This window comes from Bubalus kerabau, chromosome 1, assembly GCF_029407905.1.
Source record: "Bubalus kerabau isolate K-KA32 ecotype Philippines breed swamp buffalo chromosome 1, PCC_UOA_SB_1v2, whole genome shotgun sequence".
Taxonomy (NCBI): Eukaryota; Metazoa; Chordata; class Mammalia; order Artiodactyla; family Bovidae; genus Bubalus; species Bubalus kerabau.
In genome coordinates this window covers 132,016,130-132,036,526 of record NC_073624.1, presented here as the reverse complement: position 1 = coordinate 132,036,526, position 20,397 = coordinate 132,016,130, and the positions used below count along the sequence as shown (strand labels likewise).

The window sequence follows — 20,397 nt, the reverse complement described above, 5'->3', positions numbered from 1 at the left end:
CTAGGCTCATTGAAGCCAAAAAATAGATGTTATTTCACTGCCTCAGTGTGCACTTAAATGTGAGAAATCGAACACATAATTTTAATGTTTGGAGTATCTGCCTTTGACTTTCTCCTTCACGTGTCTTCACGTGTCTCTACGTGTCTCTAAGTTCACTTTAAAGATGCATGGAGATTGGAAGTGCTTTTTAAAATAGGGACCACTCCTCCATGGTGAGTTTGTGCTCTGTCCCACGTCTTCCTACTGTCAACAGAGTTGAAAGGATTGTAAGTGGATCCAGCTGTTAGCTGTGTGGGGCTTGCATTTTCACCAGAGGCATTTTGTGATGTAATTGATGGTGCAGCTGGATGAAGAGCCTGGTGTTTGGTGTGTTCCTTGGGGTGAATGAATAGGTGTGTTCTGTACAGGGGTGTTAAGTTGTGCTAGTAAAATGTTAGGCTGAACATTACCTTTGCTGAAGGAACTTCTTTTTTCGAAGTGTAAACTGTCAGCAAGATTCAATGTGCTGTATGTGGCTGTTTTTCAATAAAGAAGCAAGGTATTATTTACTCTACCAAAAACCTCAGCTAGGCAGTATTTGGTGAGAGTTACCCTAAGACAATAATATTATTACTACTTTAGCCCTCAATGATCCAGACAGACTTTCTCAGGAATGCATTCAATTCACAGGAGTTTTGGAAATTCCCTGGCAGTGCACTGGTTAGGACTCCGAGCTTCCACTGCAAGGGACACAGGTTCAGTCTCTGGTCAGGGAACTAAAGTTCCACAAGCCACATGGCACAGCCCACCCGCCCCGCCCCCCCCCCCCCCCAAATTCACAAGAGTTTTGCCATGTAACAGTTACCAAGTCCAAGCTCATACTGCTTGCCTCATGACAAGCCAATAAATGAGAGAGTGGTTGGGGCAAGGAATAGTGGCTTTTTCAGAAAGTCAGCAGACCAAGGAGATGGTGGATTTGTGTCCCAAAAAACCATCTTTTCTGAGTTACGAGTCAGGTTGTTTTTTATACCAAACAGAAAGGGGTGCTGGTTGCTGCAAACTTTTTGGTGTGAGAATCCTTTGCTCTTACAAGAGTCCTCCATGTAGGTTTGGTGACAATGTCCCTATAAACTTCAACAAGACAAATGTTATTCTCTTTTCTGCAACTTTTTATCTCTAGTGAATGAAAAGTGTTATACCTTTAAAGGTCAGAGCCTTGAAAATGCCTGTATATTTCAGGCCCTAGGCAACATTCTTGTAGCAAAAGCAATAGGATACAAAGGATAAAGGAAAAGAAAGATCCATATGGAGTCAGATTTGCTCTTCCCTATTACATAATCTTGATGAAATATTGATGATCATTAATATAATATATTAAAATCAATTAATTTAATATATTAAATAATATATGTATTAATATAATATAATACATAATCTTGATCAAATATTACATAATCTTGATGAAAGTAAAAGTGGAGAGTGAAAAAGTTGGCTTAAAGCTCAACATTCAGAAAACAAAGATCATGGCATCCGGTCCCATCACTTCATGGCAAATAGATGGGGAAACAGTGGAAACAGTGTCAGACTTTATTTTTTGGGGCTCCAAAATCACTACAGATGGTGACTGCAGCCATGAAATTAAAAGACGCTTACTCCTTGGAAGGAAAGTTATGACCAACCTAGATAGCATATTCAAAAGCAGAGATATTACTTTGCCAACAAAGGTCCGTCTAGTCAAGGCTATGGTTTTTCCTGTGGTCATGTATGGATGTGAGAGTTGGACTGTGAAGAAGGCTGAGCGCCGAAGACTTGATGCTTTTGAACTGTGGTGTTGGAGAAGACTCTTGAGAGTCCCTTGGACTGCAAGGAGATCCAACCAGTCCATTCTGAAGGAGATCAGCCCTGGGATTTCTTTGGAAGGAGTGATGCTAAAGCTGAAACTCCAGTACTTTGGCCACCTCATGCGAAGAGTTGACTCATTGGAAAAGACTCTGATGCTGGGAGGGATTGGGGGCAAGAGGAGAAGGGGACGACAGAGGATGAGATGGCTGGATGGCATCACTGACTCAATGGACGTGAGTCTGAGTGAACTCCGGGAGTTGGTGATGGACAGGGAGGCCTGGCGTGCTGCGATTCATGGGGTCGCAAAGAGTCGGACATGACTGAGCGACTGATCTGATCTGATCTGATTACATAATCTACAGCAAGGAATGTGCTGGTGCCATCGCAACTCAGGGAACCTGAATCAGGATTCCAAGGTGCTAATTTGCAAACTGTTAAAAGATAAACTGAGGCATATATTTTAAAAATTAAGAGTTTATTTGAGCAAAACTTGAATTGGGCAGCATCCTATCTAGCAAATAAAAAGGAGCTCTGAGGAGCTGTATGAAATGAAAGACTTTATTAGGCAGAAGGGAGTGGGAAGAGGAAAGTTATCTGGCAAAAGAAAAAAGTAGGTTGTATTATTGCAAAGTTATTTTTCTTTAAGGTAGCAGGGGTCTACGCAGCAGATTACCTCACTATTGCTAATCAGATGGTTCCTGCATATAGTGGAAACTATAATTAAGCCTCGATTTGGTGATGTGGGGCTTAGCATAAGCGACTCCCTTTTGGGCATGTTGTCTGTTTCTTTGTTTGTTTTTTCCTTTTTTGTTATTGTTGTTTGCTCCTTTTTTTTCTTTTCTTTTTTTTTTCTGTTGTTTTTTAACGAAAGAGAGAGAGGTGCAGATGTACGGGAGCTGGTGGTAAACCCTACTTGGAGAGGGCAGGAGGGCTTCACAGGGAGTAATGGGACTTTGCCAAGGATGAAAGCTGAGCAAGGATCTCTGAGGCCAAGGGAACCATAGATGCAAAACCTTTTATGCAGTTAAGTAGGTGAAACACCACGGTGAGTTTGGAGAAGTGTAAGCAATTAAACAAATTTTCCTAGCATATGTATTTCTACTTTAGCCTTCTTACCACCCATTTCTCCTCACCCCTCTCCACCCCCGCTCTGCCATCCTGCCCCTCTAGGTTGTCACAGAGCACCAGGCTGGGCTCCCTATGTTATGTAGCAGCTTCCCACTAGTTATCTGTTTTACACATGGTACTGCATATATGTCAATAGTACTTTCTCAATTTCTCACATCCTCTACATCCCCTGCTGTGTCCACAAGTACATTCTCCACATCTGTGTCTCCATTCCTTCCCTGTAAATAGGTTCATCAGTATCATTTTTCTAGATTCCATATATATGCATTAATATACTATATTTGCTTTTCTCTTTCTGTCTTACTTCACTCTGTATTAATAGGCTCTAGGTTCATACACTTCACTACAACTTACTCAAATTTGTTCTTTTTTATGGCCGAGTAATATTCCTTTGTATATATGTAAAGTAACTTCTTATCCATTCATCCGTTGAAGGACATTTAGGTTGCTTTCATGTCCTGGCTATTGTAAATAGTGTTGCAATGAGTATCTGGGTGCTGCTGCTGCTGCTAAGTTGCTTCAGTCATGTCTGACTCTTTGAAACCCCATGGACTGTGGCCCACCAGACTCCTCTGTCCATGGGATTCTCCAGGCAAGAATACTGTAGTGGGTTGCCATTTCCTTCTCCAGAGGATCTTCCCAACCCAGGGACCAAACCCGATTCTCTACATCTCCTGTATTGGCAGGCAGGTTCTTTACCACTAGTGGGAAGCCCGAATGTACACAAGGGGTACATGTGTCTTTTAGAATTGTGGTTTTTCTCAGGGTATATGGCCAGTAGTGGGATTGCTGGGTCATATGGTAGCTTTATTCCTAGTTTTTTGAAGAATCTCCATACTGTTCTCCACAGCGGCTGTATCAATTTACATTCCCACCAACAGTGCAAGAAGGTTTCCTTTTCTCCACATCCTCTCCAGCATTTACAGTTTGTAGATTTTTTGATGATAGCCATTCTGACTGGTGTGAGGTGGTACCTCGTAGTTTTGATTTGCATTTCTCTAATAATGAGCAGTATTGAGCATCTTTTCATATGTTTATTGGCCATCTGTGTGTCTTCTTTGGAGAAGTGTCTACTTAGGTCTTCTGCCTGTTTTTTTAATTGGATTGCTTGTTTTTCTAATATTGAATTGCATGAGCTGCTTATATATTTTGGATATTAATCCTTTGTGATTGTTTCATTTGCAATTATTTTCTCCGGTTCTAAGGGTTGTCTTTTCATCTTGTTTATAGTTTCCTTTGCTGTGCAAAAGCTTGTAAATTTAATTATATCCCATTTGTTTATTTTTGTTTTTATTTCCATTGAGCTAGGAGGTGGGTCAAAGAGGATCTTTCTTTGATTTATGTCAGAGTGTTCTACCTATGTTTTCCTCTAAGAGTTTTATAGTTTCTGGCCTGACATTTAAGTTTTTAATCCATTTTGAATTCATATTTATGTATGGTGTTAGGAAGTGTTCTAATTCATTCTTTTACATGTCGCTGTCCAGTTGTCCTAACACCACTTATCAAAGAGGCTGTCTTTTCTCCATTGTATATTCTTTCCTCCTTTGTCAAAGATAAGGTACCCATTGGTGCATGGTTTATCTCTAGGCTTTCTATTTTGTTCCATTGGTCTAGATTTCTGTTTTTTTGTGCCAGTACCATACTCTCCTGATGACTGTGACTTTGTAGTATAGTCTGAAGTCGAGGAGATTGATTCCACCAGTTCCATTTTTCTTTCCCAAGATTGCTTTGGCTATTCAGGGTCTTTTGTGTTTCCATACAAATTGTGAAATTTTTTGGCCTAGTTCTTTTGAAAAATACCTAGGAATAAACCTACCTAAAGGGATTAAAGACCTGTATGCAGAAAATTATGAAGATCATGGCATCTGGTCCCATCACTTCATGGGAAATAGATGGGGAAACAGTGAAAACAGTGTCAGACTTTATTTTTTGGGGCTCCAAAATCACTGCAGATGGTGACTGCAGCCATGAAATTAAAAAATGCTTACTTCTTTGAAGGAGAGTTATGACCAACCAAATTTGGCCTTGGAATACGGAATGAAGCAGGGCAAAGACTAATAGAGTTTTGCCAAGAAAATGCACTGGTCATAACAAACACCCTCTTCCAACAACACAAGAGAAGACTCTACACATGGACATCACCAGATGGTCAACACTGAAATCAGACTGATTATATTCTTTGCAGCCAAAGATGGAGAAGCTCTATACAGTCAGCAAAAACAAGACCAGGAGCTGACTGTGGCTCAGACCATGAACTCCTTATTGCCAAATTCAGACTGAAATTGAAGAAAGTAGGGAAAACCACTGGACCATTCAGGTATGACCTAAATCAAATCCCTTATGATTATACAGTGGAAGTGAGAAATAGATTTAAGGGCCTAGATCTGATAGATAGAGTGCCTGATGAACTATGGAATGAGGTTCGTGACATTGTACAGGAGACAGGGATCAAGACCATCCCCATAGAAAAGAAATGCAAAAAAGCAAAATGGCTGTCTGGGGAGGCCTTACAAATAGCTGTGAAAAGAAGAGAAGCGAAAAGCAAAGGAGAAAAGGAAAGATATAAACATCTGAATGCAGAGTTCCAAAGAATAGCAAGAAGAGATAAGAAAGCCTTCTTCAGCGATTAATGCAAAGAAATAGAGGAAAACAACAGAATGGGAAAGACTAGGGATCTCTTCAAGAAAATCAGAGATACCAAAGGAACATTTCATGCAAAGATGAGCTCGATAAAGGACAGAAATAGTATGGACCTAACAGAAGCAGAAGATATTAAGAAGAGATGGCAAGAATACACAGAAGAACTATACAAAAAAGATCTTCACGACCCAGATAATCATGATGGTGTGATCACTGACCTAGAGCCAGACATCCTGGAATGTGAAGTCAAGTGCGCCTTAGAAAGCATCACTACGAACAAAGCTAGTGGAGGTGATGGAATTCCAGTTGAGCTATTCCAAATCCTGAAAGATGATGCTGTGAAAGTGCTACACTCAATATGCCAGCAAATTTGGAAAACTCAGCAATAGCCACAGGACTGGAAAAGGTCAGTTTTCATTCCAATCCCAAAGAAAGGCAATGCCAAAGAATGCTCAAACTACCGCACAATTCCATTCATCTCACAAGCTAGTAAAGTAATGCTCAAAATTCTCCAAGCCAGGCTTCAGCAATATGTGAACCGTGAACTTCCTGATGTTCAAGCTGGTTTTAGAAAAGGCAGAGGAACCAGAGATCAAATTGCCAACATCCGCTGGATCATCAAAAAAGCAAGAGAGTTCCAGAAAAACATCTATTTCTGCTTTATGGACTATGCCAAAGCCTTTGACTGTGTGGATCACAATAAACTGTGGACAATTGTTCAAGAGATGGGAATACCAGACCACCTGATCTGCCTCTTGAGAAATTTGTATGCAGGTCAGGAAGCAACAGTTAGAACTGGACATGGAACAACAGACTGGTTCCAAATAGGAAAAGGAGTTCGTCAAGGCTGTATATTGTCACCCTGTTTATTTAACTTATATGCAGAGTACATCATGAGAAATGCTGGGCTGGAAGAAGCACAAGCTGGAATCAAGATTGCCAGGAGAAATATCAATAACCTCAGATATGCAGATGACACCACCCTTATGGCAGAAAGTGAAGAGGAATTCAAAAGCCTCTTGATGAAAGTGAAAGTGGAGAGTGAAAAAGTTGGCTTAAAGCTCAACATTCAGAAAACGAAGATCATGGCATCCGGTCTCATCACTTCATGGGAAATAGATGGGGAAACAGTGGAAACAGTATCAGACTTTATTTTTCTGGGCTCCAAAATCCCTGCAGATGGTGACTGCAGCCATGAAATTAAAAGACACTTACTCCTTGGAAGGAAAGTTATGACCAACCTAGACAGCATATTCAAAAGCAGAGACATTACTTTGCCAACAAAGGTCCGTCTAGTCAAGGCTATGGTTTTTCCTGTGGTCATGTATGGATGTGAGAGTTGGACTGTGAAGAAGGCTGAGCGCTGAAGCCTTGATGCTTTTGAACTGTGGTGTTGGAGAAGATTCTTGAGAGTCCCTTGGACTGCAAGGAGATCCAACCAGTCCATTCTGAAGGAGATCAGCCTTGGGATTTCTTTGGAAGGAATGATGCTAAAGCTGAAACTCCAGTACTTTGGTCACCTCATGCGAAGAGTTGATTCATTGGAAAAGACTCTGATTCCGGGAGGGATTGGGGGCAGGAGGAGAAGGGGACGACAGAGGATGAGATGGCTGGATGGCATCACTGACTCGATGGATGTCTCAGTGAACTCCAGGAGTTGGTGATGGACAGAGAGGCCTGACGTGCTGCGATTCATGGGGTCGCAAAGAGTTGGACACGACTGAGTGACTGAGCTCAACTGAACTGGTGAAAGAAATCAAAGATGACACAAACAGATGGAGAGATATACCATGTTCTTGGAAGAATCAGTATTGTGGAAATGACTATACTACCCAAAGAAATCTCAGAAGGTATTATTTCAGTGGAGCCCTGGAAGATGTGAGAAATAGCCCATTATGTGGATGCAAGAGGTGGGGAAGAGGGTGCTGGTGGTCTCAGGGATGGAGAAAGTGCTGTATATACTTCAGAGACAGGACACACAGAACATGGGATGAGAAAGAGGAAGGAATCAAGGCCGAAGGCCAGGTTTCCTGGCTTAAGCAGCTGGGTCAATCAGTGGCTGTTATGGGCACAGCCCTGGGCAGCTGGACAGGGGGACTGCATGACTCTCTGTGGTCTGCAGTCTCGACCCCATGGAGAAGCTGTTACGCACCTGGTTCTTGGACTCTTTAATCAATAGAAACTGCTAAGAAGCCAGGCAAGAAACTCAGGCAAGGCTCTACCGAGACTCATGCTGTAGCACGAGGGAGCAAAAACAAGAAACAGGTGCCCTTGCTTGCTCTCCTACAGAGAAGTGAACTGGTCCCCTAAACGGGGTGAGGGTGGGGGCAGATTGGCGAGCTGGGCCAAAGAGGAGGCCTATGTGGCCTGCCCGCCCCCTTGGTGGTGCTGTGTGCAGGGATCATGTGCAGTTACCCGCTTTTGCTCCAGGCTCCTCAGAAGTGGCCCTTGGTTTGTGGCCCTTTTGTATCTTATTGTTCACAATGTGTCTCAACTGCCCATGCATGTGGTTATTTTTAGTACTTTATAGTTTCTTTATATTCTGTTGCTGGGGGAGGCATTTGTCCAGGTCCAAGTGCAGGCGCTCAAATAGAGGGTCCCAGGCCCCAGCCTGTCTCAGTTGTACTCAGTCTCTCCTCCTGGTCCACTAGGGGCCTTTTAGGCCCTTCTTTCTGTGCGCCTGCCCTTCTATTGAATTGCTCGACTTTAAAAAGGTTGAGAAAAGGAACCAGTCCAGTAGGAGCATTACAAGCTGGATGGATTTGTGAGATGAGACTGGCACCCAAATGTAAGAGAACATTGCTCATCAGCTCTGCCATTAACTGTTACATCTGGAGGAAACAAAAACAAAATCAAAAGTGTTTACCGAGACGTTTAAGAATCAAAACTTCAGGATGTTCTGTATGTGACATCTTTTTTTCATTATCACAGACAAGTGAGTTGAATGTGCCATAAAACTGGCTGAAAAGTAATTTTCCTAATAGTGCTAATATTAATGAGAGTTATCTGGTCTTTGTCCAAAGTATTTGCAGGCAGGGATTCATGATATTTGTTTAAAACCTCAATTCCTAAAGCATTTCTTGTGAAAATAGGAACATTCCTGTGCCCAGATTCTCAATAATAAAAGACACCGGGAGCGTTTTCAAAACTGTTGGCCTGATTTAAATTTCACTGGAAAACAGCTTTTTAAAACCAAGTTGACTGTATGGGGCCTCCGTGTGATCACTTCCCACTGGCAGCTGGTAACTGCCAACTTCTGGTGGCTTGAGAAAGTGAGCTGTTTCCCACGCTCCCACACGGCAACCCAATCAGGATGTTTGTGCTGGGAGATATTTGGATGGGGTTGGGGCGAAAAGGGCGAGAGACCAGCTGGATGAACTCCTTCCCCAACTCCCTTCTCTACAGCCTGTCCATGCATTCCAGAAAATCTTTGCTGGTACCAGGTGGTGATGGAAATTCTGTCACCTGAACACTTAACAGCCCATGAACTTTGGTAAAATGGGAGGGTTTTGCTAAGTCTACAGTAACTCCCAAACCTGTTGCTCTTCTCCCTTCCCAGGGCCCAAATTGGCTCCATCAACGCTGAACCTTTTTATCTGGTTCTTGGCATGTTGTAGGGTTTCTTGTCTGCCCCTGCCCCCTCCTCTAGAAATGCGGTCTGAAGTGACTGAATAATGAGGCCGTGGGAAGAGGAAGGAGGGAAGGAAGTCACCTGGAAAACTCACAGGACTTCTAATCAACTGAACAGCTGCAACTCCCTTCGATGCATTCCTGTTCTTCCAGTCTGTAGCTTCTTGAAGTGCAAACTAGGGTGCCATATGCAAAGTCACTCCCATTGCAGTCAGGATTTTTTTAAAAATTCATGGACTCCAGAAGTAAAAAGACCACTTGTGTGGTGTTCTTTGCCCCCAGTGGACTGTGCATTAAGAAGGATATGTGTGTGTTAATCACTCAGTCATGTCCGACTCTTTGTGATCCCTTGAACTGTAGCCTACCAGGTTCCTCTGTCCTTGGAATTCTCCAGGCCAGAATACTGGAGTGGGTTGCCATTTTCTTCTCCAGGGAATCTTCCTGACCCTGGAACTCCTACATTTCGGGCAGATTCTTTACCACTGAGTCACCAGGGAAGCCCTGGAAGGATATAGGAGAGACTCAAAGCCTCATCCTAAGCCCGGTTTTGCAAGGAGGCCCAAGCATGCCCACCACCAGGGGTCTATGGTCCCTTCCCTGTTTTCCCAGGGAATGTGGATTTTACTTGGGTAAGAACACAGCAATATTTTCATAGGCTTTAGACTGCTTTCAAGAAGTGTTAACTGGACTTCCCTGGTGGTCCAGTGGTTAAGAATCTGCCTGCCAATGCAGAAGATGTGCATTTGATCCCTGGTCCTGGAGGATCCCACATGCCATGGGGCAACTGATCCCATATGCCACAACTACTGAGCCTGAACTCTAGAGCCCCATACTCTGCAACAAGAAAAGCCACCACAGTGAGAAACCCAAGCATTGCAACTAGAAAGTAGCCTTGCTTGCCACAACCAGAGAAAGCCCTCGTATAGCAACGAAGATCCAGTGCAGATAAAAAAGAAAAAACATGATAACTGATTTCAAGAAGTGGTAACTGATAACTAGTTTCAAGAAGGCTGAATTAAGTGACTAAGTGAACATAGTGAACTAAGTGAATTAAGTGAACATAATGATTAAGAAGGGTTGCTGTGGAGTTGGTCTCCCTGGGTTCAAATCCTGGTCCTGCCACTTATTGGTAACTTTGGACAAATTGATTCACGTATTAATACCTTATTTTCCACTTCAGAAAAATGTGGATAATAGCAACAGCTATTCTTGGGTCCTTCCTCCATGACAAATAGCGAAAGTTCTATTTGACAACTTCATTGGCAAAAGACAGGTTTAATCTAGGTCTGATTCTTTATCATACTCATTTTTCTTATTTTAGAAGAAATTCAAATGCACACATCTTTGGGATCCCAGACACTGTGCCTGCTATCTGCCTGGCGGGGCTGTTAAAAACACTCTCAGCTGAGAGTAGCACCTTATTGCTTTTCTTGGCACCTTTTGATAACTGGTGAGGTTGAAATGGAACATGTTCCTCTTATTGGTCTTTCTTCTTGAAAACTGTTTGAAATACCCTTTGGCCTGCTTCCCATTGGAATCTTGATGTTCTTTTATTTACATATAAACTTTGTTTTCTGATCATGCACATAATACATGTATCAATTTACTGGAATAAAAATGACCCTCAGAATTTTAAAAAATAGTAATAGCTATTCTTATGGCAATTTGATCTCTGGACGTGAGTCTGAGTGAACTCCGGGAGTTGGTGATGGACAGGGAGGCCTGGCGTGCTGCGATTCATGGGGTCGCAAAGAGTCGGACACGACTGAGTGACTGATCTGATCTGATCTGATTCTTATGGGGTTCTTTTGAGGATTCGATAGTAATAAGAGGTCTGGAACATGGTAAGCATCCAATAAAGTTAGCTATTGATGTAGGTCATTAATCTGTTCAAAGTAATGACAGCCTCGTGGCCCAGTCACATTTACTTCTTGACTCTCATTTACTTATTGTCCCATCATCTTTTGTGTTAGTCCTCCACATCCTTCTGGATTGTGGGTGCCTTGAAAGCAGAGTCTGGGTTGTGCCCATTTGTGGACCCACAGCTCTAGCACAGCCCTGGTTTGTCATGATTAGTTCATCTGTTGAGTAAATTAAGTCAGGCTTTCATGATGACTTGTGTTTGAATGGTGCTTTTTGTGCCACAAAGCACACACATAGGAAGCCTAAGACTTGAAATTTAGGACCCTTGCCCAAGTCCTATGCCAGAGTCAGGTCCTGTGATTCTTTTATTTATGTATGTATTTAGCTGGATCAGGTCTTAGTTGCAGCTCCTGGGCTCTCTAGTTGCTGTGTTAGGGCTTAGTTGCTCTAAGGCATGTGGGATCTTAGTTCCCCAACTGAATCAAACCTGTGTCACCTGCATTGCAAGGCAGATTCTTAACCACTGGATTACCAGGGAAGGCCCAAGGTCTATGATTCTTGCCCTTGCTCCTTCCAGTAGGCCGTCCTCTCTAGGAAGAGAATGCCGAGTTTTATAATTCCAGATCATGTCTTTTGCCAATTCTGTTGTACCTGAATCTCATACAAGTGAAATTATGTAGCATGTACTACAGTTGTGTCTGGATTCTTTTGCTCAGCTTAATACGTGTAAGATTCATTCATGTTGTTTTGTGTATTTTTAAAAATCACTGTATAGTATTCCACTGTATGCTAAGACCAGAATTTATTTACCTGTTCTCTTGTTGATGGGTATCTGGGTGGTTCCCAATATTTGGCTGGGCTTCCCAGGTGGCTCAATGATAAAGAATCCCCCTGCCAGTGCAGGAGATGCAGGACATGTGGGTTCAATCCCTGGGTCAGGAAATGGCAACCCGCTCCAGTATTCTTGCCTGGAGAATCCCATGGACAGAGGAGCCTGGTGGGCTACAGTCCCATAGGGTCATAAAGAGCTGGACATGACTGAGCACACACAAAATTTGGTTCTAAGTCTCTGCACTCCTTTTAACGATGCTTGGTTTTTTACAGGTCACCACAAATGGCATCATTGCCATGAGTGAACCCCCAGCCAAAGAAACCCACCCTGGGCCCTTCCCACCAACCTTTGGAGCAGTCGCCCCTTTCCTGGCAGACTTGGACACAACAGATGGCATGGGGAAGGTCTACTATCGGGAAGACTTGTCTCCCTCTGTCACTCAGCTGGCAGCAGAGTGTGTCCAGAGAGGGTTCCCAGAAGTCTCTTTCAAGCCCAGTAGTGCGGTGGTTGTCACTTGGGAATCCGTGGCTCCCTACCAAGGGCCTAGCAAGGACCCCACCCTGGAAGGCAAGGTAAGCACCCGTCCAGGCACAGGGGCGAATAGTCTAATACTTTGGCTTTGCACACTTTGGTCTTCTGATTTGTGCTACTCTGATGTACACCATATCCATGCGATTGATAAAGATAGGACATCCAAAGCAAAATCTAATAAGCTATTTATTGCAGGTCTGTAATGTCCAAAATCTTATCTGCAGGCTACCTAAATCTGTGTTGTAATGGTGATCAGATGTAAAGAAAGCCAAGATCCCTGAGATAACTAGCCACATGGCAAGAACAGATAAATTATAGCCCTAGCTGCTCTTACTTTGGGAGGTGGTTTCTAGATAGAGAATTTATTATGAGTTTATGAATATGCAGTGATAAAATAATAAAGCAGTCCCAAGGGATGTGAAGAATTAAAGACAAGACCCATGTTCTAGTTGGGGGGACAGCCCCCCCACCATCTATTTGTACCATATGAATGGTTCAGGACATGGGTTTCTTCATAAGCAGGGCTGCGGTTTTTTTAAATTCAGTGGTTGGGAAAGATGTTAGGGTGTGTAGAGCTTGGACCTGCACTTAGAAGGGGAATATTTGAGCAGGTCAAGAAGCCCGTCTCTAGATCTGAAGTGAGACTTTAGGACATGCTTCAGTTTCTCCTTGGAAACTCCACTCCATTATTTAAGTTTTATAGCATGACAGGGTAGAGTATAACTTGTAAGGTCCAAAAGCATCTTTAAATGGAGGAAATGGTCCAGGCTGGTGGTTCCCAAAGTGTGTACCACAGAATACTGGTCCTACAGACAGTCCTTGAGGAAGAAGACTCCTTGGGCCAAATAAGTTTGGGAAATGCTAACACTATAGGTTCCTCTTGGTGTCTCACTCTGGAAAGCCCTACAGTACAGAAACCTGCTTAACTTAGTTTAATTTAGTCATCCCTAAACCTCTTGGCTGTACCGTTTTCCCTCCCAAATAAGACACATTGCATCCCATAGAGCACACTTTGGAGAAATCTGACACGTTTTGCTTTGCCACCTGTACCTGCCTGAGTGGCATGCTTGAAAACTGTTTAAAACCTTCAATTTCTTGGGACTTCCCTGGTGGTCCAGTGGTTAAGACATGCGTCCATGACAGGGGCATGGATTCCTTCCCTGGTGGGGGAACTAAGATCCCACATGCCTGATGGCATGGCAAAAAAATAAATCAATAAAATAAAACCTTAAATTTCTCAAGTGTGCATCCTCTTTACTTGAGTAATAACTGCCCAACCCATTGTACAGAGCTCCTGCCTGCCTCGTGGGCCCAGTGTCCTCTCATCCTGACTTCTCCACTCCCCACTGTAGCAGCTGGACCAGATTGTTTGCAGTTCCCTGATGAGGCTTTTGCTTGTTTGCTTTAGCCACAATCTCAGGCACTAGTTGTGATCTGCTTGTGATGGCCTCTCCCTGACCCTCACTGCTCGTGTTAAGCGCCTGCTTGTTCACTCGGCCTCCTCTGCCCCCGCCCCTTCCAGCCCTGGGCACTTTGCCTGCACGCAGCTTGGTTACAGAATCCATTCTTTAGTTTGGGAATGTTTTGTTCAGATGTCAGTCTTCCCACCTAAACTGAAAATTCTCAAGTGCCAGGATCATGTATTTTTATCCTTCGTCTTCACAGTGTTTGGGGCGATGTCTGGTGCACAGGAAAGGAATACATTCTAACGTGAAGGAATACATTCTCTGCCCGATTCTCATATGCTGGCTCACATAGTCCTCCTAACATTTCTGTGCAGTAGGTGATTTTCTTTCCATTTTACAGATTCAAAAATCAAGGTTCAGAGAGGTTAGGTAACATGCCCAAGGTCACTCAGCCAGTGATGAGGGCAAGGAGTTGGATCCAGATCTGTTTTCTCCCAAAGCTCATGTTCTTTCTTACTGAACAGTGCTAGGGCTTAATAAACTAAATAATAAATGTGGTTGAAATGTTTAATGGCTGTGGAAACAAATTCTAGGGATAAGAATTTGCAAATTTGCTTGAGAGATAGAGGTAACATCTCTATAATTTTTGGTTAACCTTAAGGTCACAGTTACGCAGAAGGTATTCATTGACTAATTAGAAAATTTCATGTTGACATAGCCTTAGAGATATTTAAGTGGAATTATCCCGGAATACTGTCCTTGCTACAAAAATATTTCTTTAGAATAAGGTGCAAATAGTGCCATCTCTGTATTTTTTATATGTAGTCTGGTGAAGAGCACAGTTTAAGATCCTGAGTAACTGAATCTTAACTCATCTTCACAGAGAAACACATTCCAGTCCATTCTGGCCTCCTCTGATTCCAGCACCTATGCCATTTTCCTTTATCCTGAGGATGGTCTGCAGTTCTACACGACGTTCTCAAAGAAGGAGGAGAACCAGGTTCCTGCGGTGGTTGCTTTCAGCCAAGGTTTAGTAGGATTAATATGGAAGAGTGACGGAGCTTATAATATATTTGCTAATGACAAAGAATCAATTGGAAATCTGGCCAAGTATGCTTTTTTATTCTTCAGTAGATTCTCCCTTTAATAAGATTCTCATCTGACTGTTTTATAAGAATAATGCAATGGGCTTTATAGAATATTACCTAAAAATGTGGATTTAAATTCTGTAGGGGACCTTCCTGGCAGTTCAATAGTTAGGACTCTGCGCTCCCACTGCCGACAGCCCAGGTTCAATCCCTGGTTGGGGAATTAAAATCCTTTAAGCTGTGCAGTGTGACCAAAAACAAATAAAAATTTTTAATTTTGTATATAGTTTTTATATTATATAGTACTTTTTTCCTGATGAACTCAGGGAATAGACTCTTAGAATGAAAGGCATCCAAGTTTTTAGATATCATTTTCATTTGAAACAGTTTTATCATCTCTTCTATTAAGTTAGAAATACAAATTATTCAAAACTGTCTCTTGCTATGAACCCATGGCTGAGAGGGTTTTTCCCTACATTGACTGGGGGTGGGGAATGTTGTTATAATAGAAACAGTGCTTTCTTGGTCTATTTTGTAGAATTTGGCAAAAGGGGGAAAAACTCAGACTTTTTTTTCTAATAATTAAACTTAATTATCCTTTAAAAAATGAAGCACCTCCTCCTCCCAATTTCACTTTGTCAATGGAGTCTAAAACTCCTCGACAGTGTACTGGTAAATATTTAACAACTGACTTTATGCAGGTTGGGGAAGCCCTCACTCATTTATAGGATTTGCCTATTTCCATGGTATAAACACTTCTACCATGTCCAGTTTTCAGCTGTTACATCATGTCACTCACCTGGAGGTTGAGAAAAGGTGAACCATTATATAGTATTCTCACCCTAGAGGTGCAGTAGATTCAGATAACTTCAAGAACATAGCTAATAGGAACATAATTCATATGGGATGAGTTTGGAGCGTTTATTGCCTCTGCTTTTAATATAGTTAAATTGTAAGTTTATATAATTTGATTTTTTATAAGCTGGTTCAAGCAAGCTCTTGTACATCACTGCCTTTACTCAAGTCCCAGGTAGACAGACCGATTAGATGTCTAATTTCTGCAGGACTTTTCTTGATTTCTCATTCCCTGTCCCAGCCCAGTCTTTTGCTCAGTGTTCTCCACTGAATAGTTTATATCCCTTCTTTCTATTGTATAATCTGGTCACTTTATACAATTTCTGATAGTAAAACAGTATCAGAACAGTAAAAATGGTAGTGCAAGAAGTAGAGATTAGGGTTATTCTGTTGTGTTTTATAACTATAAATGCCTTTAGATTCTGAATATCCTTTGCATTTTACTATACCCTCTGAGCATAAAAAGGTAAACTGAGAGCTATCCAAGGTTCCACAGCTAACAGTGTTAGGATTTCTAGTAAACCAAGTCTGTCCTGTTTTCACTGATAACTTTTGACACTAAATACATGTTTTTTTCCCCCTCTTACCAACTAATTCTTCAACTCTTCAGATACCAACTGGGTATCCTATAATTCAGTTCTGACACTAACTGCTTAGAATCAGCACAGACCTCATAGCTTAAGGGCTCAGTCCTACAAGGCTGCCCCCACTTCAGACATCCCTTGAAAGTCCCAAGTTGCTGCCTACACTTCCTATCAACCAGCTATAAATTGGGGGCTCCATGACTCCCTGCTCAGGTTTGATAATTTGCTAGAATGGCTCACAGAATTCAGGAAAGTACTTTACTGACTATTACTAGTTTATTATAAAGGATGCAACTCAGGAATAGCCAAATAGAAGAGATACATAGGGCAGGGGGCCCTGTTTGAGGGGAGGAGGAGGTGAGGGGCTTCCATGCCCTCTCTGGGCACACCACCCTCCTAGCACACCTCAACTGTGTCCACCAGTCCAAAAGCTCTGTCAGCCTGATAACTTAGGAATTTTTATTACATAGGCATGATTGATTAAATCATTGGCCATTGGTGATTAACTAATCTCCAACCCCACTTCCCCACCCCCTTCCTGGAAGTCAGGGTGTGGGGCTGAAAATTCCAACCCTATAATCATGCCTTGGTCTTCCTAGTGACCAACCGCCTTTCTGAAGCTACCCAGGGTCCCCAGCCACTAGCCATCTCATTAGCATGCAAAAAGGAATTCTTATCACTGCAGAGATTACAAGGATCTTAGGGGTTATATGCCAGAACCAGAGACAAAGACCAAATACTATCATATCACAGCATGTCCCCAGAAAGAGCATAATGGAAAAAAATGCACAGAAATCCAGTCAACAGGTTGCTCATACTGACCAGTGATTCGTATAAACACATTTTAAGGTCTGAAAATATCCCTGAGCATGCCTCTGGAATGGCTGAGAAGAAGCCTTTGCTAGGGTTATGCCCACTGGATACAGCTTCACTATATCCTGCTGGATGGTCTCAGCTCTGTGAGGACCAGACAGGACCACATCTGCTCTCCTATCCTGCACCGAGGCGATGGGCAGTAGCAGGCCATGGGGTTTTTAATTGACGTGGGTCTCCAGGGCTCCTTCTGCTTGGTTGGTGGGGGCTGTTTGTAAGTTGCTGGCCTGTTTCCAAGAGGCCTGTCCTTCCCTCTAGGAGCAGCAACTCTGGGCTACAGGGCATCTGGGTGTTTGAGATCGGGAGTCCGGCCACGGCCAGCGGCGTGGTCCCCGCAGACGTGAACCTGGGACTGGACGACGGAACAGAGTATGACGATGAGGATTATGACTCAGTGACGCGTCTGGGCCTGGAAGACACGGTTACTACGTCCTTCCCCTATGAGGCCCCAAGAAGGGGAGACGGTGGCACATACAACACGCCCAGTGACCTCTCCCCCCGCCGCATGGCTACTGAGAGACCCCTCACACCTCCCACAGAGGAGACCAGATCTTTCCAGCTGCCCGGGGAGAGGTTTCCCCAGCAGCAGCCCCAAGTCATAGATGTGGATGAAGTCGAGGAAACAGAAATTGGTAAGGCCATTTGTGTGGCATGTGGTATGTTGTTGGATACTTGGATTTCTACACAGGGGAGCATTACTGGGGGGTGTGAGCTGTGTGCATTATTTGGAGGTTTGTAAGGATGAGAGCCTGGAGAATGAGGGGTGGAACTTACAGCGACAGAGCATGGGTGAAGCGAAAAGTGAAAGTCTTAGCAGCTCAGTCGTGTCCGGTTCTTTGCCACCCCATGGACCGTAGCCTGCCAGGTTCCTCTGTCCATGGAATCCTCCAGGCAAGAATGCTGAAGTGGGTAGCCATATCCTTCTCTAGGGGATCCTCCTGACCCAGGGACTGAACCCACGTCTCACACGTTGAAGGCATATTCTTTACCATCGGAGCCACCAGAGCATGGGGTGGAGGGACCCAAAGGCTGCAAAGACACCAAGGGAGCCAAGATTAGGGCTGGGGTCAGGGAGACTGTAGAATGTGTCCTCTTTCGAGTTTCCTGTTCTTTTTGTATGTGTTTTAAAGAGAAAAGTGCTTTAGAATTATTTTGAAAGTCAGATTTCCTTATTTGTGATTTCTGAGATCAGCAATATATTCACCCACCTGAAAAAACATTTTAGAAGTTCCTCTGTTGACACGGTTTATCTTTGACATTTATTTCCTCGTGGTTTATGGAAGCAGGATGGTTGATTATTTTTCCTCCAGGCTCTAGTCAGTTTCAGAGTTAGTTTGTGAACATTAAAAATACAAAATAACCGGATCCACTTTTCAAGGATGGTTTTCAAGTATAACATCTGTTTTTTCCATAATATGTTATGGAAAAACCCAAATGAACTTAATGTTTTGGCCAAATCAATATATCAGACCATCACTTCATGGCAAATAGATGGGGAAACAATGGAAATAGTGACACACTTTATTTTCTTTGGCTCCAAAATCACTTCAGATGGTGACTGCAGCCATGAAATTAAAAGAAGCTTGCTCCTTGGAAGAAAAGCTATGACCAACCTAGACAGCATACTAAAAAGCAGAGACATTACTTTACCAACAAAGGTCTGTCTAGTCAAAGCTATGGTTTTTCCAGTAGTCATGTATGGATGTGAGAGTTGGACTATAAAGAAAGCTGAGCACTAAAGAATTGATGCTTTTGAACTGTGGCGTTGGAGAAGACTCTTGAGAGTCCTTTGGACAACAAGCAGATCCAACCGGTCCATCCTAAAGGAAATCAGTCCTGAATATTCATTGGAAGGACTGATGCTAAAGCTGAAGCTCCAATACTTTGGCCACCTGATGCAAAGAACTGACTCATTTGAAAAGACCCTGATGCTGGGAAAGATTGAAGGCAGGAGGAGAAGGGGATGACAGAGGATGAGATGGTTGGATGGCATCAGTGACTCAATGGACATGAGTTTGAGCAAGCCCCAGGAGTTGGTGATAGACAGGGAAGCCTGGCATGATGCAGTCCATGGGATTTCAAAGAGTAGGACAGGACTGAGATACTGAACTGAACTGAATGGAATGTATCAGATTTTTGCTAGTTTCAGAGGAAAATGTAGCATTTTCAAGTGTACCATTTGAATCCCAGCATGCTTTGAATTGTCTTATAAAAGACATTGGAACTAGACTGTGTTCATTTTTTTTTTTTTGCCCTTCAGGTTGACCAGTAATATTCCTGTCAAGGGGATGGCCCAAGCCTTTAAATGATAATTACTATGATTGTTTCTACTATGAAGTTATCATAAGGCCCTCAAAAAATCCCTGCCCCCAAAAAAAGAGTTTAAGATAAACAAAGTCACATTTCCCACACTTGAAAACCTTGAAGAAATATAGTAGAAGCTAATAATAAACAAATAATCACACTCAAAAAAAGAAAAATCTATCCCATTTTTATTTCTCCTTACTTGCTGTGGTTTGTCTCATAGTAATAATCATAAATGTTTGTTCTTATCACGTATCCCAAAGCATGGACAGGATCTGGTGGCCAGGGAAGTGTTCTTACTTACTTCTGAGGCACAGAGATGGAGAGGTGACATTAAGTGACATGATGAAGACATGGGTTCATGTCTCAGGGCTCCCCTTACACACATGGCACCCTGGATTTCCTGGGGTGATGCTGACATCTAGTATGTGGCACTCCGCTCTTATAGCTGGGTCTCAGAGTGATCTCCCCAAGATAGGTCATGGGCATGTTTGTTTGCATATGTTGAGCTTTGAGGGCTTCCCACGTGGTGCTAGTGGTAAAGAAAGTGTTAGTCACTCAGTCGTGTCCTACTCTTTGTGACCCCATGGACTACAGGCCGCCAGGCTCCTCTGTCCATGAAATTCTCCAGGCAAGAATACTGGAGTCGGTTGCCATGCCCTCCTCCAGGATATCTTCCCAACCCAGGGATTGAACCCAGATTTCCTGCATTGCAGACAGACTCTTTACTGTCAGATCCACCAGGGAAACCTCTTAGTGGTAAAGAACTCACCTGCCGATGCAGAAGATGTAAAAGAAACGGGTTTGATCCCTGGGTTGAGAAGATCCCCTGGAAGAGGGCA

The 20,397-nt window shown here is 43.0% G+C and overlaps 1 protein-coding gene across 2 annotated transcripts in view; it reads left to right on the top strand.

Annotated features, from left to right (window-relative positions):
* NID1 (nidogen 1) overlaps nucleotides 1-20,397 on the top strand; it is a 100,490-nt gene that overhangs the window by 20,354 nt on the left and 59,739 nt on the right. For both annotated transcript variants that reach the window (XM_055588857.1, XM_055588850.1), the window contains exons 2-4: nucleotides 12,187-12,486; nucleotides 14,735-14,961; nucleotides 17,510-17,883. In XM_055588857.1, coding sequence (XP_055444832.1) covers nucleotides 12,187-12,486; nucleotides 14,735-14,961; nucleotides 17,510-17,883 — 901 coding nt within the window. The remainder of the gene's footprint in view (nucleotides 1-12,186; nucleotides 12,487-14,734; nucleotides 14,962-17,509; nucleotides 17,884-20,397) is intronic.